Source organism: Macaca nemestrina, chromosome 13, assembly GCF_043159975.1.
Source record: "Macaca nemestrina isolate mMacNem1 chromosome 13, mMacNem.hap1, whole genome shotgun sequence".
In the NCBI taxonomy this organism is placed as follows: Eukaryota; Metazoa; Chordata; class Mammalia; order Primates; family Cercopithecidae; genus Macaca; species Macaca nemestrina.
Genome location: NC_092137.1, coordinates 54,245,035 through 54,269,355, shown reverse-complemented (window position 1 = coordinate 54,269,355; position 24,321 = coordinate 54,245,035). Strand labels below are relative to the sequence as shown.

At 38.9% G+C, this 24,321-nt stretch overlaps 1 protein-coding gene across 4 annotated transcripts in view; it reads left to right on the top strand.

Annotated features, from left to right (window-relative positions):
* The window catches only part of LOC105465033 (proteasome activator subunit 4), a 107,491-nt gene that overhangs the window by 10,149 nt on the left and 73,021 nt on the right, over positions 1 to 24,321 (top strand). For 2 of the 4 annotated variants that reach the window (XM_071076674.1, XM_071076673.1), the window contains exons 2-7: positions 10,849 to 10,989; positions 11,584 to 11,700; positions 18,233 to 18,298; positions 20,355 to 20,399; positions 23,143 to 23,292; positions 23,855 to 23,918. In XM_071076674.1, the coding sequence (XP_070932775.1) occupies positions 10,849 to 10,989; positions 11,584 to 11,700; positions 18,233 to 18,298; positions 20,355 to 20,399; positions 23,143 to 23,292; positions 23,855 to 23,918 (583 nt within the window). The remainder of the gene's footprint in view (positions 1 to 10,848; positions 10,990 to 11,583; positions 11,701 to 18,232; positions 18,299 to 20,354; positions 20,400 to 23,142; positions 23,293 to 23,854; positions 23,919 to 24,321) is intronic. The other 2 variants (XM_071076676.1, XM_071076677.1) reach the window with 2 other exon arrangements.

The window sequence follows — 24,321 nt, the reverse complement described above, 5'->3', positions numbered from 1 at the left end:
GGTTGTGAGTTCTTGGCCCAAAGGAACTATTTGAGTCATTATTGTCCTGTATGTGTTGTTTGCTCTATAAATGCTTTTTGAATATAGAGGTAATTGATTGAAAATAGGGGAGGTGAGTTTATGAAAAAACCCTGTTACTTGTTCACTCAGTATTTCTGGCAGTGAGAAGCTTTATCTACATTTTTAACATTACATGTAATGATGAAGGACTTAGTCTTAGAATAAAATCACAGTAATTTGTTCCTGATCCCTTAGTTTTCTCTGCTACTTTTACCTCTCGTTTTTGATGTTTCTATATGGTGAAACCTTGGGAAGAGAAGGAAAAGACTGGAACCGATATAGCTGTAGTGAAGTGTTTGTTTTGTGTGGGCAGGAGTTGAAGTTACTGCCTGAAATTAATTCAGGGGGTTGTTTAGAAATGTCATGGGTCATGGTAGTTTTCCTTGCTGTAAAATATTTGTCATTTAGCCCTAGCTGTCAGGGATTAAGCAGCTTTTTTTCCCCCCTCTTTTTTTTTGAGACAGAACCTCGCTCTGTCACCTAGGTTGTAGTACAGTGGCATGGTCTCTGCTCACTGCAACCTCTGCCTCTTGGGTTCCAGCAATTCTCCTGCCTCAGGCTCCCAAATACCTGGGACTACAGGTGCGCACCACCTGTACATACAAAATAATTAATAAATAAAAAATACAATAATAATAAAAAATACAAAATAATTTTTGTATTTTTAGTAGAGATAGGGTTTTGCTATGTTGCCCAGGCTGGCTTCAAACTCCTGGATTCAAGCAATCCACCTGCCTTGGCCTCCCAAAGTGCTAGGATTACAGATGTGAGCCATCATGCCCGGCTCTTAAGTGGCGTTTAAAAGGTCCTTATTTCTCACCATTTCTTTAAATATTTTACATTTTAGTAAAGTTTTAACGTGTAATTCCTGCATATTTCTCTTTGAGAAATTTTCAGTTAATCTTTTTGTTGGTAATTTGAATGGAACAATCTTCCTTGAACTCTGTTACTTTTTATCTGGATGCTCTACAGGAAGGCTCCTTTTTTAAAAAAAATATATATTCGGTAGATTTTAAAGTTTAGTCTAAAAGTGGTTTTTTTTTTAAAGTTGTTTCAGATGTTTTAGGTATAATCATAGCATTGACACCATACTTTTAGTTCCACCTTTCCTGAAATAATTACACTAATTTTTATTACCTATTCTTTTGATCTAGATTCAGAATAAAGCTGAATCATAATGGTAAGAATAGTCATTATTGTCCTGAATCTGACTTTAAAGGAAGTGCCTCTTGGGGAGGAATGCCTTAAAGTCTGATATTGACTCGTGTGTTTTCAAATGGATTTGGTTTCTCTTGGTTATAATCCCATTAATATTTTCTGGTTTACATTGTATCGTAATCAGATTGTTTGGCCAGAATGATTTCTATGTGTTAAAATTAAGTGAATTTTTTTTTTTTTGTGGTTTAGTTTATGACAAGTTTTTTTTTTTTTTTTTTTTTTTGAGATGGAGTCTCACTCTGTGGTCCGGCCTGCAGTGCAGTGGCACTATCTCGGCTCACTGTAATCTCCGCCTCCTGAGTTCAAGCAGTTCTCCCACCTCAGCCTCCTGAGTAGCTGGGATTACAGGTGCATGCCACCATGCCCGGCTAATTTTTTTTTTTTTTTTTTTTGAGACGGAGTCTCGCTCTGTCACCCAGGCTGGAGTGCAGTGGCCGGATCTCAGCTCACTGCAAGCTCCGCCTCCCGGGTTCACGCCATTCTCCTGCCTCAGCCTCCCGAGTAGCTGGGACTACAGGCGCCTGCCACCTCGCCCGGCTAAGTTTTTGTATTTTTAGTAGAGACGGGGTTTCACTGTGTTACCCAGGATGGTCTCGATCTCCTGACCTCGTGATCCGCCCGTCTCGGCCTCCCAAAGTGCTGGGATTACAGGCTTGAGCCACCGCGCCCGGCCTGATTTTTTTTTTTTTTTAAAAGATGGAGTCTCTCTGTCTCCCAGGCTGGAAGGCAGTGGCGCCATCTTGGCTCACTGCAATCTCCACCTCCCGGGTTCAAGCAATTCTCCTGGCTCGGCCTCCTGAATAACTGGGATTATAGGCATCTGCCACCAAGCCCAGTTAATTTTTGTATTTTTAGTAGAGACAGGGTTTCTCCATGTTGGTCAGGCTGGTCTCGAAGTCCTGACCTCAAGTGATCCACCCGCCTCGGCCTTCCAAAGTGCTGGGATTATAGGCATGAGCCACTGCTCCTGGCCAACAAGTTTTTATATGTGTTCCACAGGGGATTGAAAAGGGAACATAGTTTTTGTAAGCTCAAAATTTTCATATTTGTCTCACACAATATTTTGTTACCGTTATTCAGCACATAAAGTTTTGCTTTCTTTTTCAAGACTGTGCAGTAGGTGGTATTACATACTGTTATCAGGAGATGCTTAATGTCTTACTTCTTCAGTGATATTAGTAGCCATTTTACATCGTTAGGGATTCCAAAATGGTGATACTTAAACATTTCGCTCTGCTTATTTGGTGAGAATCTCTAAAGCAGGGGTCTCCATCTCCCAGGCCACGGACTGTTATCTGCTGTGACCTGTTAGGAACCGTGCTGAGCCGAATTTACAGCCCCTCCCCATTGCTCACATTACCACCTGAGCTCTACCTCCTCTCAGATCAGTGGTGGCATTAGATTGTCTTAGGAGCACAATCCCTGTTGTGAACTGCGCATGAGAGGGATCTAGGGTGCGCACCCTTTGTGAGAATCTTGTGCCTGATGATCTGTCACTGTCTCCCATCACCCCCCGATGGGACTATCTAAGTTGCAGGAAAATAAGCTCAGGGATCCCACTGATCTACATTATGATGAGTTGTGTAATTATTTCATTATGTATTACAATTTAATAATAAAAGAAATAAAGTGCACAATAAATGTAATGCCCTCAAATCATCCCGAAACTACCCCCACCATCTGTGGAAAACTTGTTTTCCACAAACCCCGTCCCCAGTGCCAAAAAGGTTAGGGACCGCTGCTCTAAAGAACTTTTCCTCATGAAATGTTTATCCTGAGTGCCTGTAGGAGTGGCAGGGTAAAGCTTAATTGTTCCCCTTCATTTACCAGTTTTTAAATTAATGACTTGGTTCCCTGGCATTCCTTAATTAAAGATGTGGTCTGTGAGGTTTTGTTTTGTTTTGATATTTTTCAGGAACTCAATGGATTTAAACATATCCATTGCAATTACCTTGATTCACACCCTTTTCATTTTTGGTTGATGAGAAACCTATTCAAGTTAACTCTTATGACTTTAAGTAGTCTTTGATAAGGGACGTTTAAATTAAGATAATACACAGAAATGTAGAAATATTGATTATCTGATCTTAAACATTGTATTTTACTTTAGAAGTTTGATACTAATTTTTTCATTGTTAATTCTAGTTATAAAAATAATTCCTATTAGCCCGGCATCATGGCGGGTGCCTGTAATCCCAGCTACTTGGGAGACTGAGGCAGGAGAATCACTTGAACCTGGGAGGCGGAGGTTGCTGTGAGCTGAGATCGCGCCACTGCACTCCACCCTGGGCGACAGAGAGAGACTCCGTCTCGAAAAATATGGAGAATAATAATTCCTGTTTATTTTTAACATGATTATTATTATTATTTTTTTTTTTTTTTGAGACGGAGTCTGGCTCTGTCACCCAGGCTGGAGTGCAGTGGCGCGATCTCGGCTCACTGCAAGCTCCGCCTCCCGGGTTTACGCCATTCTCCTGCCTCAGCCTCCCGAGTAGCTGGGACTACAGGCGCCCGCCACCTCGCCCGGCTAGTTTTTTGTATTTTTTAGTAGAGACGGGGTTTCACCGTGTTAGCCAGGATGGTCTCGATCTCCTGACCTCGTGATCCGCCCGTCTCGGCCTCCCAAAGTGCTGGGATTACAGGCTTGAGCCACCGCGCCCGGCCTATTATTATTATTACTACTATTATTTGAGACCGCGTCACTCTTGTCGCCGAGGCTGCAGTGCAAGGGTGTGATCTTGGCTTGCTACAACCTCCTCCTCCCGGGTTCAAGCGATTCTCCTGCTTCAGCCTCCTGAGTAGCTGGGGTTATAGGCACAAGCCACCATGCCTGGCTAATTTTTTGTATTTTTAGTAGAGATGGGGTTTCATCATGTTGGCGAGGCTGGTCTCAAACTCCTGACCTGAGGTGATCCTCCTGCTTCGGCCTCCTAAAGTGCTGGGATTACAGGCCCAAGCCACTGTGCCCAGCCTGTTTACTTTAGAAAAGTGAAAAAACTGAAAATGTGTTTTGAAAAACACAAAAATCGCTCAGTTTTACCACCAAGAGGTAGGTTTTTTTTTTTTTTCTTTCTTTCTTTTTTTTTTTTTAATTTTTAACTTTTTGGAGAGATGTGGTTTTGCCATGTTGCCCAGGCTGGTCTTGATCCCCTGGGCTCAAGCCATCTGCCTGTCTCAGTCTCTCAGACTGCTGGGACTATAGGCGTGAGCCACTGCACCTGGCTTCCAGAGATAATATTTTATGGTATTTACTTTTTTCTTTTTTTGTTTTGTTTTGGTTTTTTTTGAGACGAAGTTCTCACTGTTGCATAGGTTGGAGTGCAGTGGCACGATCTTGGCACATTGCAACCTTCGCTTCCCAGGCCCCACCAATCTTCCCACCTCAGTCTCCTGAGTAGCTGGGACTACAGACATGCGCTACCATGCACAGCTAATTTTTGTATATTTTGTAGGCACGAGGTCTCGCAATGTTGCCCAGGCTAGTCTCAAACTCCTGGACTCAAGTAGTCTGCCTGCCGTGGCCTCCCAAAGTGCTTGGGTTGCAGGCATGAGCCACCGTGCCTGGCCTGCTTTCTTTCTTTTTCCTTGAATGATTATGTATTTTTATTTAGTTATATCATATTGTTTTGAGCCTTGCTTTAAAAATATTCCATTCCATATTCTACTAAAGGTTATTTGAAAACATAATTTTAAATGACTGCATTGTAGTCTAAAGCACAGGTGTCTAATCTTTTGGCCTCCCTGGGTCACACTGGAAGAATTGTCTTGGACCACACATGAAATACACTAATGCTAATGATAGCTGATGAGCTTAAAAAAATTGCAAAAAAACCTAAATGTTTTAAGAAAGTTAATGAATTTGTGTTGGGCCACATTCAAAACAATCCTGGGCTACGGGTTGGACAAGCTTAGTCTAAAGGAATAAGCCACACTTTAACAAGCCATTCTCATACTAGACTTTTAGATATTTTTCAGGAAATTTTAAAAATTACATATGTGCATTTGGCTTCAAATTTTTTTTTTTTTATTTTTGGAGAGTCAGGGTCTTGCTCTGTTATCTGTTACCTAGGCTGAAATGCAGTAGCAAGATCATGGCTCGCTGCAGCCTCAACCTCCCAGACTCAGATGCTTCTCGTGGTTCAGCCTCCCAAGTAGCTGGGACTACAGGCACGTGCCATCATACCTGGCGATTTTTTTATAGAGACGGGGGTCTCCCTGTGTTACCTAGGTTAGTCTTGAATTCTTGTCCTCAAGTGATCTTTCCTTCTCCTCAACTTCCCAAAGTGCTAGGATTATAGGCATGAGCCACAATGCCTGGCCTATTTTGGCATTTTGACTTTGATATTCTGAATTATTATTATTATTTTTTGAGACAGGTCTCTCTGTTACCCAGGCTGGAGTGCAGTGGCGCAATCTTGGCTCACTGCAACCTCCGCCTCCGGGGTTCAACTGATTCTTCTGCCTCAGCCTCCCGAGTAGCTGGGACTATAGATGCCTGCCACTACGCCCAGCTAATTTTTGTATTTTTTAGAAGAGTCAGGGGTTTTGCCATGTTGGCCAGGCTCATCTTGAACTCCTGACCTCAAGTGATCTGCCTGCCTCGGCCTCCCAGAGTGCTGGGATTACAGGTGTGAGCCACTGCACCTGGCCTGAACTATTTATTCAAGATAATATTGCTAGATGTAGGATTTTTATTAATTTGTTATTATTAAATTTTTTAATATGTATAGTAGAGATGGCGGTCTCGCTTTGCCCAGGCTGGTCTTGAACTCCTGCGTTCCAAAATGCTGGGATTTCAGGTGTGAGCCACGGCACCTGGCCCACTGTCTTATGATTAAAAATTAAATCATTTGATTAATACACTGTAGGACCATGAAGAGGAAGCACCTGGAAATGCTATTGTATTATCTTTTACTCTTTTTTTTTCTTACCCTGTGGGAGGATGGAATAAAATGACTTGTCATCCATATATTCTGGATGGTTGAAAGAAATATTCTGTATCAATCACGTTCAATCATGACTATTTACCAGGGTTTTCAGATATTTTGGGACACCTAATAGTAATCGTTAGTCCTAAAACCAGTGTGAAAATTAACTGGAAGGAGGGAATGGACCATCTGTAGATACAGTCTAAAGTAGGGTTTTTGAACTTAAGTGTACAGGAAAGTCAAACCAGAGTAGTGTAAAAAATGAAGGTTGGTAGTCTTTAGTACTCCAGGAATTTATTTTTCAGTCACCTTAAAAAAAAAACAAGACAAACAGCTTTACTGAGATTTAATATTCCTAGGATTTTTGGATCCTAAGAATAATGCATTTTAAAAGTTACCCTGCATCGTTCTTCTTTTTTTTTAAATAGACATGGGGTTTCACCATGTTGCTCAGGTTGGTCTTGAACTCCTGAGCTCAACTGATCCTCCCACCTTGGCCTCCCACAGCGCTGGAATTATAGGTGTACTATGCCCAGCCTTTTTTCCCATTTTTAATTGGATTATGGTTTTTTCTTATTAGTTTGTAGTAGTTCTTTACGTAATTTGGAGATGACTTCTTTGTCAAATATATGTATTTCAGATATCTGGGCTTTTTACTTTAAATGGTGTCTTATTGTGACTAGAATATAAAGACCAATTTATTAATTTTCTTTTTATGGTTAGAACTTTTGTGCCCTTTTAAAACAAATCTCTTGCACCACATTTTGATAAATGCTGAGATAAGAACCACTTGCTGGTTGGCGAGGAACTGGGGGAAATAGAAGCTTTCTGAGGAGTCCCTCCAAAATCTTTCCCAGCAGCCCTAGACTTTCCAGGAATCCCCCAGTTGGTCTCTTTTTATAGTATTAAAATTTGAGCTTTGTTAATTTTATGTCCCCAACTAATGTTAAACATACAGTTGTCTGTCTACTACAGTGAAAACAATGGGCTGTAGCTAAGTTACTTCAGTGTTACTCTGGCTTGGAGCAGGGGCCCCCCAACCCCCAGCCCAGGGACTGGTGTGGGTCCGTGGCCTGTTGGGAACTGGGCTGCACAGCAGGAGGTGAGCAGTGGGCAGGCGATTGGGCATTACCGTCTGAGGTCTGCCTCCTGTCAGATGTGCCTTGGTGTTAGCTTCTCATAGGAGCTCAAACCCTATTGTGAACTGACCATGCAAGCTTGTGCACTCTTTGTGAGATTCTCCCTGGTACTAAAAAGGTTGGGGACTGCTGGCTTAGAGTACAGTGTTTCTCCAGTTTTTCTGCAGAAGTATCCTAACCACAGGGGAGAATGAGTGCATGACTCCAGGGGCATCTGGAATCTGTTTGTTTGTTGGTTGGTTTGTTTGAGACCGAGTCTCGCTCTGTTGCCCAGGCTGGAGTACTCTAGCATCATCTCGGCTCAACTGCAACCTCCACCTCCTGGGTTCAAACAATTCTCCTGCCTCAGTCTCCCAAGTAGCTGGAACTACAGGTGGGCACCACCATGCCCAACTAATTTTTGTATTTCTAGTAGAGACGAGGGTTTCATCATGTTGACTAGGATGGCCTCCATCTCTTGACCTCATGATCTGCCTGCCTCGGCCTCCCAAAGTGCTGGGATTACAGGCGTGTAGTGGAGACACAGTTTCACCATAGTGGCCAGGCCAATCTTGAACTCCTAACCTCAAGTGATCTGCCCACCTTGGCCTCCCAAAGTGCTGGGATTACAGGCATGAGCCACCGTGCCTGGCTGGCATCTGGAATCTTGACAAGGCCTGAAGCAGCCACTGAAAGCAGGGAATTTTTCTTTGACGTCTTCTATCTTAAGATATCTTAAAAGTGTGTGCCAGTTTTTAGGGAGATTGTTTTCATTTAAAATAACATTTTAATGATTCCAGCTTTTGCTCCTAAATTTAGAGTGAAATTGGGGGAGGCGTCAGAAGGCTGTATCATTATGCTTGCTCAACAGCCCAAAATAATAATATCTTCGGGTGTAGGATCTTTTGTCTTCATTAATCTATGTGCGTTGCCATTTTAGGGTGTTTAAGAGACTTTTACGATAATTATGTTGAATATCCCTTATTTGAAATTCTGGGACCAGAAATGTTTAGGATTTTGGATATTTTGAGGTTTTGTAATATCTGCATTATGTTCTTACCGATTGAGCATCTCAAATCAAAAAATCAGAAATTGGAAAACTCCATGAGCATTTCCTTTGAGTGTCATGTTGTTGCTCAGAAAGTTTTAGATTTTGGAGAGTTTTGGATTTTCGGATTAAGGGTCTGCAACCTGTACTGGCAGAGTCAAAACAAGATTTCGGGTCTCATTGCTCCTCCCTGTATACTTGCTGGTCTCGTAGTACTAATGTGAGATCATGGGATTATACCTTGAAACGACAGAAAAGAGTTGGATAAATTCAGACCAGCTTGAAAAAATAAAAACGAGTTACTGAACCAAGAATTTTGAAGAATTTCTGGAAAATAAAAAAGCAGTTAGATGCCCTAACTTTAGAAATTAAATGTAAGTGTCGGGCGCAGTGGCTCACGCCTGTAATCCCAGCACTTTGGGAGGCCGAGATGGGGAGATCACAAGGTCAGGAGTTTGAGACCAGCCTGGCCAACATGGTGAAACCCCGTCTCTACTAAAAATAGAAAAATTAACCGAGTGTGCTGTTGGGTGCCTGTAATCCCAGCTACTGGGGAGGCTGAGGCAGGAGAATTGCTTGAACCCAGGAGGCAGAGGTTGCAGTGAGCTGAGATTGGGCCACTGCACTCCAGCCTGGGTGACAGAGCAAGACTCTGTCTTGGGGGGGGGGAAGAAAAAGAAGTTAAATGTAAGTTTAATTTGCTCTTAGGTACTGGGGGAGTGTTAAAGATCTTATGGGGAATACTAATGCTCCTTTTCCTGTTGATGTATGTATTTAATAATAAAATGACCCTCCTCAAAGGGCTTTATGATTTTAAGTATACAGTAATTTGTTTGGATCATTTACTTCTGAATTATTAAATATACTCTGATTTGTTGTTCTTGGGTTTTGGGACACTTTTCTCTTTTCTTCCCTTTTTTTTTTTGAGATGGAGTTTCGCTCTTGTTGCCCAGGCTGGAGTGCAATGGTGTGATCTCAGCTCACCGCAACCTCTACCTTCCAGGTTCAAGCGATTCTCCTGCCTCAGCTTCCCTAGTAGCTGGGATTATAGGCATGTGCCACCATGCCAGGCTAATTTTGTATTTTTAGTAGAGACGGGGTTTCTTCTCAGGCTGGTCTCGAACTCCTGACCTCAGGTGATCTACCTGCCTCGGCCTCCCAGAGTGCTGGAATTACAGGCATGAGCCACCGTGCCCGGCCATTGGGACACCTTTTTCTTAAATTTGCTTAAAGTTAATGCTTTTATTACATTGTTTATAGTTAGACATTTAAAATGTAATTTTGGATAAAATATTTATTTTTGGTAGTAACCTCATTGTATTGTAATTATAAGTTAACTGTTAGAAACAAATAGATCAAGTTATGTAACTTGTTTACAATAAGAGAGCAGTGTTTTAATTGGTCATTAGATGTTGATGATAACTCAGTTACCATTGGTTATTAAGATACTTATTTGGTAATCTCTTTCTTTTTTTTTGAAGACAAGGTCTCACTCTGTCGCCTAGGCTAGATGGAGCACAGTTGCGCCATCACAGCTCACTGCCCGCTTGACTTCCTGGGCTCCAGTGATCCTCCCACCTCAGCCCTCCCCCAACCCGAGTAACTGGGACCACAGGCGCACGCCATCATGCCTGGCTAATATTTTGTATTTGTTGTGGAGATTGGGTTTTGCCATGTTGCCCAGGCTGGTCTTGAACTCCAGGGTTCAAGCGATCCTTCCACTTTAGCCTCTCAAAGTGCTGGGATTACAGGCATGAGCTGCTTTGCCTGGCCTGGTAATCTCTTGATTAAAGTACAGAATAATTCTTTACTGCATAACAGTGAGAATAGATATAAAATACTTAACCATCAAAGACATTTGAAATTGTTACCACACCTGTTTTAAAAAATTGTCATTAAAAATAAATATCAAGTTTATCTTAATTAAGTGTACAATGCAGTGTTGTTAACCATATATACATTGTTGTACAATTTTTTATTTTACGTGACTGAAACTATACCCATTGAATAACAGCTCTCCATTTCCCCCTCCTCCCACCCCCTGGCAGCAACTATTCTACTTTCTGTTTCTATGAGTTTGATTACTTTAGATACCTACACGGTATTTGTCTTTTGTGACTGGCTTATTTCACTTATGGTTCATCCATGTTGTAGCTTATGCCTGGATTTCCTTCTTTTTTAAGACTGAATCATCCTCATCCACTGGTTCTAGCTGAAGTGTGATGGGATCATTCTTCCTGGCAAATAAATTCCCGTTTCTATCCAGAAAACCAATAAAATGTTTTCCATGAAATGTTAAAAAAAAAAAAAAAAAGACAATCCATTGTATTGCATATGCCACATTTTCCTTATCCATTCATCCTTCTGTGGCCATTCAGGTTGCATCTACATCTTGGCTTCTATGGATAATGCTGCATTGAACATGGGTGTATCATTATACCTATTTTTAAAGGGTATATCTGTTTTTCTCTTGCAGATATATTCGACTTTATGGGAGAAAATTTAGCAAAGAAGATCATGTTCTTTTTATTAAGTTATTGTATGAGCTGGTATCAATTCCAAAACTGGAAATCAGCATGATGCAGGGATTTGCCCGCCTTTTGATCAACTTGTTAAAGTAAGTCTATTTCCAGTGGTTTCCGTTAAGGTTTGTTTGTTTCTTCAGGGTTTTAGGGAATGAGGACTAAGTCCTTTTGGTAAGAAGACCAAGTCTCAAGTTGCCAATTTGGAAATTGATTGCAAAAAACATTATCTTTAGTTTCATCAAATGTGTTAATTAACCTTTTAGTTAAAATTGCATCTCTTCCATGACGAGGTCTTTTCTCTAGCACCCATTGAATTTCCCCTTTCATAGGTTGTTAAGTCCCTCAAGAAAACAAGACAATTATTATAGATTCTTTTGCTTACCCTGAAGCATCCAGCTCAATGCTGGAAACAAATATTCCATAGTGTGGGAAAACATGAAATTCATCTACAGTGATGGTGACACAAATTTAAATGCCCTCTTTTATCTGGAACTCTTTGAGGTTTGAGCAGCAGCAAGAATTGGGTGCATTATTCTTATGTTCTGCTAGTGAGTGGCCGTGGATGGGGAAAAGCAAAACCCACTGTGATGAGCAGCAATATTTAACTGTCCCTGTGTAGTATTTGTGGTATACACACATCTGTGCACACATGCACACGTAGGTATTTGTTTTATTTTACTTTTTAGGAAAAAGGAACTTCTTTCAAGAGATGATTTGGAGTTACCCTGGAGACCACTTTATGACATGGTAGAAAGAATATTATATTCCAAGACAGAGCACCTAGGATTAAATTGGTTTCCTAAGTAAGTGTTTCCATTTAAAATACTTATTTGGGAGTACTTGGGGTCTTTTAGGGGGTGATCATGATTGAAAAATACTGGGTTGTTTGAAAGAAACAAGCAGATATTTTAATGTGCATATTTCTGTGTAATTTGACTCCTGAAGCAATTCATTGCCCTCTATAAACTGTATCTGAAGCTGCATCTCTCTTGCAGATCATTGACTTCTTCCATCTACAGCCTGCCTCTTGGAGACCTAATTTTTGGTTTTATATTTTATTCTGAGTTTATATAATAAAATAGCATCTGCCTTTTTTTGGTTAATAGTGATTTCATACTTGACTGATAGGTATCATTTCTATCCAATTGTAGTCTAGCTTTAAATTTTCTCAGTTTTAGCATGTTTGGCTTATCATTCTTCTTTTTTCTGAGACAGGATCTCCCTCTGTTGCTCAGGCTGGAGTGCAGTGGCACAATCTCAGCTCACTGCAACCTCCGCCTCCCAGGTTTAAGTGATTCTCGTGCCTCAACCTCAGGAGCAGCTGGGATTACAGGCGCGCACCACCATTCCCAGCTAATGTTTGTATTTTTAGTAGAGATGGGGTTTCGCCATTTTGGCCACTCTGGTCTCAAACTCCTGACCTCAGGTGATCTGCCTCTCTTGGCCTCCCAAAGTCCTGGGATTACAGGCATGAGCCACCATGCCCGGCCTCTTCAGTGTTTTCTTTTTTGTTTGTTTGTTTGTTTTGTTTTGTTTTGAGACGGAGTCTCGCTCTATTGCCCAGGCTGGAGTGCAATGGCGTCATCTCAGCTCACTGCAAGCTCCGCCTCCCGGGTTCATGCCATTCTCCTACCTCAGCCTCCCCAGCAGCTAAGACTACAGGAGCCCACCACCACGCCCAGCTAATTGTTTTTGTATTTTTAGTAGAGAGGGGTTTGACCGTGTTAGCCAGGATGGTCTCAATCTCCTGACCTCCTGATCCGCCCACCTCGGCCTCCCAAAGTGCTGGGATTTCAGGCATGAGCCACTGCGCCCTACCGCCTATTCAGGTTTTAATAGCTAGCTGTTTTTTCTCATTGTCTAGAGTCATTTGTCATATATACTCATTTCTTTTTCTTTTATTTTTTGAGACAGAGTCTCGCTCTGTCGCTCAGGCTGGAGTGCAGTGCCGTGATCTCGGCTCACTGCAAGCTCCGCCTCCCACGTTCACGCCGTTCTCCTGCCTCAGCCTCCCGCACAGCTGGGACTACAGGCATCCGCTACCACGCCCGGCTAATTTTTTTGTATTTTTAGTAGAGACAGGGTTTCACCATGTTAGCCAAGATGGTGTCGCTCTCCTGACCTTGTGATCCGCCCGCCTCGGCCTCCCAAAGCGCTGGGTTTATAGGCGTGAGCCACCGCGCCCGGCCTGTGTACTTATTTCTTGAAGAGCACCATTCTCTATGCCTGTATTAATTTCCTTTTTCTTTTTTGTAAATTAAGTCTTTAAAGACTTCTGCGGTTTTCTCTCTCAGTCTTAGGCATGTCTACATTATTTCATTATTTCTTGTTAAATTCATGTAATCTATGATTAGCCCTCAGCCTTTACTTAGGTCAACAGTCTTTGTCCCTTACCATAGAATTTTTTGAAAATGAGTGCAGATGGCAAATGTGAAATGGTGTAAATGGAGGAGGTAAAACATGATCTTCAACTTAGGTCCTAATTGGTTTTTGGACAGTTTGGGACAAGTAAAGTGGTTAGAAGTCATTTATTTCTTGCAAGTTTCATGTGTTAAAACAAGGAAACTCATTTCAACCATAAAAATGCAAATTTTATCATGAAATAGAGTAGTACATTGTGCAAGTATGTTTTTACCAGTATTTGTTATGTTTTCTTCCCTCCCTCCCTTCCTCTCTACATTCCTTCTTTCCTTCCTTTTTCAGGGTTGCTCTGTTGCCCAGGCTGGAGTGCAGTGGCAAGATCTTGCATCACCACAGCCTTGACCTCCTGGGCTCAAGCAGTCTTCCCGCCTCAGCCTCCTGAGAAGCTGGGACCACAGGCATGTGCCACCATGCCCGGCTAATTTTTAAAACTTTTTATTTGTAGAGACGGGGTCTCACTGTGTTGCCCAGGTTAGTCTTGAACTCCTGGGCTCAGGAGATCCTCCTGCTTTGGCCTCCCAAAGTGCTGGGATTACAGGCTTGAGCCACTACACCCAGCCCCAATATTTATTAAGAAAACTCAGAATTGAATACAAAAGCTTTGTTTGTAAAGATTCCTTTTGGGTGTTATTTTTGCCACAGGGACCGTGATCTATACTGGGTTGACTGAGTCTTCTTTAAATGAGAGGTCAGGGAATTTCTTACTGGCTTCACCATTTCAGATGAGATTGGGCACATTCAGGGTGTTAATGGCCATAGACAGGCCTCACCATTTCATAGATCTCAGGGACCTTTGAACTGTGTTCAGATCAGTTATCCTTCTGAGGTTTTTCTTGCTGATAATTTTGGCTGCTTCTGAAAGTATTTTGTAAATGAAAGGAGGAGATAAGGCAGTTTCTTCAGTGATACCCTGTTCTTTAGTATGCCCTCTTATTCGCTGCTTTATAACCAAGCGTCCTACTTTCCTGCCTTAAAGGTCTACCTTTGCAAAGGCACATGCTGCTTTTAAAGTCCTGTGTGGTCATTAATAAATATCCATGGCTTTCCTCTTCAGTGATAAGAGCTGTTTGTCTGGAAATTTTCTATTAATATTGGTCAGTCAGTGCTTATTGATTATGTTTACCATGTCTCTTCCTAAAGTGTCACATCATCCTTGTCCTTAAAAGTTTTACCATGACTATTCTTGATCTTTTGAAGACACGTTGTGACTGAAACACGGCACTGACTCTCAACTCTTAACAGACTCAGCATTTCATTTTGTAATTGTAATTATTCTAAAATAAAATTTATAAATCATATAACCTACCTATACTCATTACCTACACTGTGACAATTTTGAATTTTTTCATCTTAGATATATTCTGCCACATTTTGAAACAGTTTTGTCGGCTGACTACATGTGTTCATACTATTTTTAGAATGCTATTTTTATAATCAAAAGTGAAAGATTGCTTAATTTGTTAACTGTCTTTCAAATTTTAAACTTATGTGCCTTATGTTTTTGTCCTTATTGAAATTGCTGCTTAGGGTGGTGGCATGTATTTCAACATGATTTTAAAAGCTAGTTCTATTGTTTGAAGCAAAGATTATCAACTTCCCTCTCTTCCCTTCCTCTTTACCTTTTCCATCCTCTCTCCATCCCTTTTTGTATCCTTGTTTCCCTCTTTTCTTTTCTTCCTTACTTCCTCCTTCTAGCTTTCTGTCTGTCTGTTTGCCTCTAGGGCAAAAGACCCTTTTTAGTCTCTTTATCCCCATCTCATTCTACTTTTTACTGGAGAAAGAATTGGTAGTGTTTTTTATGCAATAGAAGAAGTAAAACTGGAAAGGAGATGAGTTTGAACTAATTGTTAGTGATATAAGAATTATTATTTACTTTATAAATGAAGCTTTTGAATCTTATGGACATGGTTTTATTTTATAAAACAATATCCCATACACTTACTTTGACTAGCATATTGCAAGTTATATCATAGGCAACACACTAATGGTGTTGCTCCTCACAAAATGTGGGAGAATTATGCATAGATCGCTTTTACAAATGGGCACAAACAATTCATATTTCAATTGCTATGTGTATACATTTATTTAGTATTATTACCACTAATTTGGTTTTTGTGGGTGGTTATAAAGGTTTTCATATTTGCATCATGAGTAGCTTGGGCCTACATAACTTGTTTACTAGTTTTTAAAATTTATTTTTAAAAGTATCTATTCTCTTTTACATGTATTGTTCTAAGGGTATCATATAGTATTATATTTTCATTTTTTTCATATTAATCTGCCTCTGGAGAAATTTGATATTTTCTTTTTCTGGTATTTGTTTATGGCATTTGTTTCTCTATTGAGTCATTAAAGAGCTATTTGAATTGGTGCTCTTTAAGATACAGTTAAATCCTTTGTCCTCAGCTCCCCACACTCACCACATGGAAACGACATTTTCCAGACCTCTGTTTGGGGTTTCTTGGCACATGTGGCCATACTTAGGAGTTTAAATTAGTACCAGCAGCTCATGGATGATCTCTAGCTACAAAATTTAATATGATAATCAAATGATGAGAAGAATTTCTCCTAAAACCTGTTGAAATTTAAAAGATTTTATGGTTGTAAACCATGATTATTAATATGGTATTTACAATTATTTTTTTAATGTATTTGAAGACCATCCTATTTATTTTTAAAAATATTCTTTTATTTGGAAATTTAAAATTTTAGCAAAATTCGGCTGGGTATGGTGGCTCACGCCTGTAATCCTAGCACTTTGGGAGGCTGAGGTAGATGGATCACCTGAGGTCGGGAGTTCAAGACCAGCCTGGCCAACATGGTGAAACCCCATCTCTACTAAAAATACAAAAATTAGCCTAGTGTGATGGCGCATGCCTGTAATCCCAGCTACCCAGGAGGCTGAGGCGGGAGAATCGCTGGAACCCGGGAGGCAGAGGCTGCGTTGAGCTAAGATCATCCCACTGTACTCCAGCCTTGGCGACAGAGCCAGACTCCCATCTCAAAAAAAAATTTTTTTTACCAGATTTTATTAATGTTTTGGATAGTGTTTCTCACAAAAGTTGTTTCTGTGCTACAATGTTCTTTCTTTAAAAACTGATCTTTTAAAAGCAAATTTAAAAAATAGTTCAAGTTGATCAGGCTTATTGTCATTTAAAACAGTTATGCATGCTCTTTTTATGTGAGTGGTAAGAGTTATTACAATTTCTTAACACTTGCCATAAAGGTATACTTTTTAAAAGTAATTTTAATGAAAAGTCAATGCTAACGCACATCAGTAAGCATAATGTTGTACTTACTATTTATACTTTTTTTTTTTTTTTTTGAGATGGAGTTTTTTTTGCTCTTGTTGCCCAGGCTGGAGTGCAGTGGCACAATCTGGGCTCACTGCAACCTCTGCCTCCCAGGTTCAAGTGATTTTCCTGCCTCAGCCTCCTGAGTAGCTGGGATTACAGGTGTGCACCACCAAATCCAGCTAATTTTTTGTATTTGTAGTAGAGATGGGGTTTCATCATGTTGGCCAGGCTGGTCTTGAACACCTGACCACAGGTGTGAGCCACCGCACCTGGCCTATTTATACCTTTCTTTATGGTGAAATTATCTTGGCCCTAATTTTGAGTGAAGTGGCTATGAAAAATGACTACTTACTAGTTTAACTGAGCAATATTAGATTTTGAAGATTAGATATGAGATGGATAATGTCTAACTTACGGTGGTTTTGTTTGGATTTAGAGAAGGCAAGTAAAACTAGATGAGTGTTTGGCACAGGTTTAAGAAAAACAAATACTGTATAAGCAGTTACCATTAAATTATGAAGGGATGAAGTCAGATATACAGAATAGTCCATCGTTACAGTTAACCAGTTCATTTATGAAAAAGCAAATATTATTCTGAAGTTAAATTTTAGTTCAAGAACTGTCAAGTGAAGCTGCAAGTACTTCTGGCTATGAGCAGTCTAGTTTACTCTCATCTTCAGTATTTCATTTGCTATACTTTTCCCTGGTTTAGAAGTGAATATTGTCCTGATAAGGCCAAGGAGGCAGGAGGCATAAACCTCCAAGTTTATATGAGTTCACTGTCTCAGTAACTGGAGGCTAAGACTATTGGTTTTCCTCAGGCTTATCTGCTAATATTTAACATTTACTTTATTAATGGCATCATAAGGAAATCAAGGTCCAGAGAGGAAAATTCACACAGAATCATTGGTTGAAACTGGAACAAGAGCTTAAGAACTGGGACAAGGACTCACTTTCTACCCTTCATAATAGGGTGGCAGTTGGGGAGGAGTTTCCTATTTTGTTGTGATTTCCTTAAGTCATAAATTAGTAGCTACTCAGAGGCAGTAGAATCAATGTAAGAGCAAAATAAGCACAAAATTTTAATTTTTAAGGAAATTGAGGATACAATTTATTATGGCTAAGTATGAAATAGTAGATAACATTTATTATCCTTAATTCTGGGCCATATACCTGCATTCTATACATTATCTCATTTATTTTTGTAACAGCTTTATGAGAGGTAGGTATTATTGCTCATATTGATGAGAAAACAGCTATAATACAACTAGGAAGTAGCAGAACTGATACTCAAATTAGATCCGTCTGACTCTAAGCCCAAACTGTAAACCATTATATGCTCTACTGTGGCTTTCTTTTTCAACCTAACATATATTTTTCAACCTAACGTATCTTTTTAAAGAGGAAAGGGTATAAGAAAACCCATCCAAAGCTTAGTCACTCTGTAGATCCCTTTTGATTAAAAAAAAAAGAAAAAAGTGTTTTGAATTGTTATCACTTTAATATTATACATTTCCAACAGTTGGAAAGTATTTAGTGATTATTCACTCCCTCTAAAAATTAGTGAAATGTAGTCTAGTAGCATCTAGCCTTAACCTTTTATTTTATTTTTAAACAGAAACATTGTTCCTTTCATCTTGAGAGATTACAAGAATCACAAAAGGTCACTATACAGATATCACAGGTTAGAGAGATTGTACCCTTTTCTGGATAAACATCATAAATCCAATGGTACAGGCCTTATGTATAAGAAGGGGTTGAAATTGACTTTATTTCGAGTAACTAAATTGCATTCCCACATACCCTAATCCTCTAATAAGTGAAGTGACTCTATCAAGTGTTATAATTAACTTCCTATTCTTCTGAAGCGTGAAGGGAACCGGAGAAAACATGTAGCTTTGCAGCCTTTTATGACTTGCTTTCTAGAATCATTTATGACATTATGCGAAAGTATGTTGGTTAGTTAAGTTAGCAAAGGTCCTAAGTGAAAACAGCAGGTTTTCTGTGTAGCGCAGAACCAATAAAATAAATGTAATGTTAATGAGAACACGAACATTAGGACTGATAGAATTGTGGATCTTATGCTCATTTTCATGGATAAACAGTTTACAATTTTAGAATTACCTTTTAAAAATCTGCATTTAAATTGAGCAATTTAGTTTAAAACTAGATGACTCTTACTTAGCTGTTAATTCTATACTTTGTTGCTAAATGGGATTCTTCGATCTAAACCAAAAGAAGACCCAAGATCTGTCCTTTTTGTTACTCTGATATAAAATGTTTATTATTATAAATCAATAGACAGAAAAGTATAAATATATGTGAGCAGATGGCCTTTTTATAAGCACTTTGGAAATGCCCAGAAATAAAAATCACAGTCGTGGTCTTCAGGGAGCTTTAAACATAGTTGGATAGAAGTTTGCCCTGTTTTTTTTTTTTTTTGCTGGGCAAACTTAAATGCTCTCTGAACTGTGTTTTTGAATTGCTTAGCCTTTTTATAAGAAAAAGAAGAACCTCCCTCTCCTGACCAGAGACAGTGCTTATTGATGGCCCTTTGGCCGTGTATTTTTTCTTTTTAATTTTAGAAGTCATCTCGTGAGTTGTAACCTAGTTGCCTCTTCAGTTAATTTTTCTCTGAGTAGTTTTGAAATTAAAGAGGATTTCTACTGCTCCAAGTAATGAGATTATAGTTTTCCTTTCTTGGTTATATAATATATTGATTATTTTTGATGAGTTTGCTTTCTGTTACTCCTTGGAATTTCTTTGCAGATTAGTTCCTAAACTTTCAGAGAAGTTGGGTAGACTTCTGGACTTAAGAATTTCAGAAAGCTTAATAAGAAAGTATCAGGTGGAGACATTGCCTGAAAGTTACTCCTTTCCCATATATGTATATATACATTTTTTTGAGATTTGGAAATTTTATTTTTACTTGTACATATCATACTGTAAGTAGTCACACATGTATTTTTAAATTCCAGCTCAAAATTACCTAGTGCTCCATTGTTTGTATTGTTTGTTTGCATTTGACTGCTTGACTATGATCTAGTAAATATTTAAATATTCCATTCTGGTCATGTGTTTAAACCAGTACACGTTGGCCTTTTTATTAAAAAAATGTTGATTATAAATTCATACATACATTTTTATGTTGGTCTCCTGTATTCACTTGAGGCAACTACACGTTGTAAAGTAAGTTATAATTTTTAATGTTACTGGACTAACTTTATAAGTATCTGCTCAAAGAGATGCTATTGTTCTTTTTGATAATTGTTGCTGGCCGTGAAGTGCCTTGGAGGGTTATCGAACTCATGAATTGGTTGTGAAAGCTAATTTCTGATGGAAACACCCAGATTTTGGTCTGTCTGCTGCTTGTGTTTTGATGTAAAAGTATTTTAGTAAAAATTATTTGAAGTGTTAAGCCACTGTGTTGATAAGTATGGTGTATGGTCATTGCTGCCTACCTTGTAAAGACTGAAAACAATTTGTTCTTTTCCCAGTGTAACATTTTTTCCCTTTAGTTCATACCAGAGACAACGAAATGAGGGCAAAGGAAAGAGTAGATTAGGGAGTTTAAGTAGTGAATCCTTGCAGGTGTGTCTGTATGAAAGGGAAGGCTTAGTTATTACATATAAACAAATAATATCTGAATGTATGAGCTTATCTCAGAGGTATTTATTAATTGAATTAGATGTGTTCTTAAAATATACCAATCTAATTATCAAATGGCTTTCCCCCCCCAGTTCTGTAGAAAATATTCTCAAAACACTCGTGAAAAGCTGCCGACCGTAAGTAGCTTCTCAATTTATAAAGCCTCTTGTTGTTTCTGTGGGCTTTTCCACATCTTTAGTATGGTTTGAAGAGGAAATGAAAAGTATAAATCGTTCCTGACATTGTGATGTTAGTCACTGAGCACAACATACCATTTCCAGTTTGTGAACTGAACTTCTCAGATTTCATTTAGAAATTTAGAAATTTTAAAGTCATCCATTGTAAAGTAAGAATACCGTATTTTACATAAAATCATCTTTATTTGGAAGCATTTCCTAGAGTATTGTTGTTATTCAGATAAAAAATGAGTAATGCCAATAAGGTGGTTCATAACTTTTTTTGTCAACTATGTTCTGTAGAATATTTAAATATCCCATATTCTTTTCTTTTTATTTCAATATTTTTTGTAGAGAGTGGGACCTTGCTGTGTTGCCCAGACTGGTCTTGAACCCCTGGCCTCAAGGAGTCCTCCCACCTTGGCATCCCAAAACATTGGGATTATAGGCGTGAGCCACCACTCCCTGCCAGTTATCCTATATTCATATGATTAAAGATAAATGTGAATAAAATTTAATTTTAATTTTTTTGGTTATCTTTAATTTTTTTTTTTTTTTTGGAGACGGAGTCTCGCTCTGTCGCCCAGGCTGGAGTGCAGTGGCCGGATCTCAGCTCACTGCAAGCTCCGCCTCCCAGGTTCACACCATTCTCCTGCCCCAGTCTCCTGAGTAGCTGGGACTACAGGCGCCCGCCACCTCGCCCGGCTAATTTTTTGTATTTTTAGTAGAGACGGGGTTTCACCGTGTTAACCAGGATGGTCTCGATCTCCTGACCTCGTGATCCACCCACCTTGGCCTCCCAAAGTGCTGGGATTACAGGCGTGAGCCACCGTGCCCGGCCGATTATCTTTAATTTTAATTAAAGCTCAATTTTATGTACTTGAACTTTTTTTTGTTGTTATCAAGTTATTCTAAGACTGTTTAGATGGTATGGAATCAGTGAATCCTTTTTGATGAAAAGCCATGTATTATATGCTTGTAATATTCATCTTAAATACATATTTAATAAACCAGATATTTATTGCTGACCTTCTGTATTACTCAATGTTGGGCAAATGTATTTGCGGAATATGAGATATCTGTCTCTCAAGCGACGTAAGATTCACCCTGAGTCATAAGCACCGATGAACAGTGTCATTTTATGTGAGGCAGTTACCCTCTTGGCCTGTGTTTCCTCACTGGAAACTAGATTATCACTTCAATACTTACTGGCTCATAGGTAATTCATAGAACTCCAAGTTTTCATTTTGGATTACAGTGTTAACAGTTGACTCAGAAAACTTATTAAGGGGAATTGATCCTTGATATGTGAGATCTTTGAAGGTGGAGCATAGTTTGTTTTTGGTTTTTTTAAAATTCCGATCTGTTACACAAGGACCTGACACATAAATGCTTTGTGAACTCAACAGAAGTATTCTTAGAAATATAATCTTATTTTTCACATAGAAGATTGCAGTATTATTTTAATTAACACAAGTATATGAAGATATCATAGGATTAATAATACGATGTGTGGGCCAAGCCTATAAGTCTATTTGAAAAAGTTTTCCAACTTATTTGGAAAGAATCAGAATTTTTCATATGCTGTTTGTATTTTAAAGCTCTTAAGGCTGGATGCGGTAGTGCTCTCCTGTAGTACCAGCTACTTGGGAGGCTGAGGTGGGAGGATCACTTCAGTTTAAGAGTTTGGGTCCAGCCTAGGCAACATAGTAAGACTCTGTCTTTAGAAAAAAGAAAAATGCCTGTTAAGATGTATTTAGCCGTTATACATGTATCCTCTTTATTTACCTTTGTTTTGGGTATATACGCACACTTTGGATTTTAATTTTGTAAATCTACTCCAGGGTCACTCCTGCCCGTTTCCTACAGTTATGGAATATCACAGCCTGTAGACCAGATCATCTAGTCCTCTTGTATAGGGGAGGACTCTGTGTTCCAAGGAAGGTCAATGGTTTATTCAACATGCCTAGAGATTGCTGGGCTGATGTTCTCTTTCTCATCTACTGGTAATCCTTTTCCTATTTAGACTAGATTCTTTATGACAGGATTTTTTTTTCAATTGCTGTTACATAGCACAAAGGAAGTAAAACAAAAACCCTGTTTACTTTTGTAGGTTACTTGAGTGACTCATATTTTATCTGAGTTTTGTCAACTTTATAGTGTTTAGAAAAATTCCCTTAGACAAGAGGAGAATTTACTTTATGCCAAGTATAATGGGGAATTTTATTTTATTTTATTTTATTTATTTATTTTTTTGAGACGAGTCTCACTCTTGCCCAGGCTGGAGCGCAATGGTGCAGTCTTGGCTCACTGCAGCCTCTATCTCCTGGGCTCTAGTGATCTCCCAACCCCAGTTTTCTGAGTAGCTGGGACTGCAGGTGTGTGCTGCCATCATGTCTGGCTAATTTTTTGTAAAGACTGAGTTTTGCCATTTTGCCCAAGCCGGTCTTGAACTCCTGGGCTCAGGTGATCCATCGACCTTGGCTTCCCAAAGTTCTGGAACTACAGGCATGAACACCTCGCCCAAATGGGGAATTTATTTTAGTATTGTGAAAATGTGTGTTAGTTTGGACATTTGTATACTGTGTTACATCCTATGATATATATTCTCCTCCTCTCCCGGCCTTTTGGTAAGTTATATATATTGCTGTTGTAGAGCTTTTAGCCAATAATCAGATACATGAAAACCTTCTTTTTTTATTAGGTATTTTCCAGCAGATGCCACAGCTGAGATGCTAGAAGAATGGCGACCTTTAATGTGCCCTTTTGATGTAACCATGCAAAAGGCCATCACTTACTTTGAAATATTTCTTCCTACCTCCCTTCCTCCAGAACTTCATCATAAAGGTTTTAAGTAAGTATATGCATATCTTGACAAATTCTAAAAATACAGCAGGAAATACACATATAGAAACTAGTAAAGCAATAACAAGTAGAAAAATCGTTTTTGCAAACTCAGCCGTTATTGTACTTCAAGTTTATTATACTTGAAGTGTGTTAAGGCTAAAACGGTTATAAGATTGAAAGTAAAGAGATGACACCCAAATAAGATGAGGGCTTTAATTTAAGAAATTAAGAGAAAGAAAGAATTGCCAGAAGGGGTAATAAAAGGAAAACAGATAAAAGGAGAAAGTCAGGGAAAAGGAAGTAGAAAATTGAAAGCAATTGTTAAATAAGAATGGACAGTACTTAGTAATGAAGCAGAAGTTTAATTTGTGAGATCAGATTTCTTAAATCATGAAAGGAATATTCAGACAAAAACTCCATTATTTTATTAAGTTTATAACTTCAGTATTATTTTTTTCTAGTTAAGTAGTTATCAGTAACAATAATAGATTATAAAAAATACAAAGGATACCTGGCATTGAACTACTTTAAAGTCACTTGCTATTCATAACCACATTTTTCTTTTTTAGACTTTGGTTTGATGAATTAATTGGCCTTTGGGTTTCGGTGCAAAATCTCCCACAGTGGGAGGGGGTAAGTATACCTTTTTTCCCCTATAGTTTTGTTTTTCTTTTCTTTTCTTTCCCCACCCCCCCCATACTTTTTAAATTTGGAGATAAATATTAATAGATCATTTGGTAAGTAACTTGAAGTTCCTTAGGATTGGCTGTTAGCTCTGTTATGATCAGTTCCTTCTCAATTTTATATTATTTTATTTGTTGTATTCTAACAAAAGTATACATTTATTTTGGTTTTATCAGTAGTTAGGAGTATACACATGTATTGTAAAATGCATGAAATGTAAGATCCTGTTGTTTGTTTTCTTTGGTACCTGTACTGTCATGGTGCTGGACGTATAGTGGATATTTTCAGCATATTTGTTGGATTAAACTTTTCTATATTCATTGTGGATGGTGCTTTGTCATTTTACTTTTTA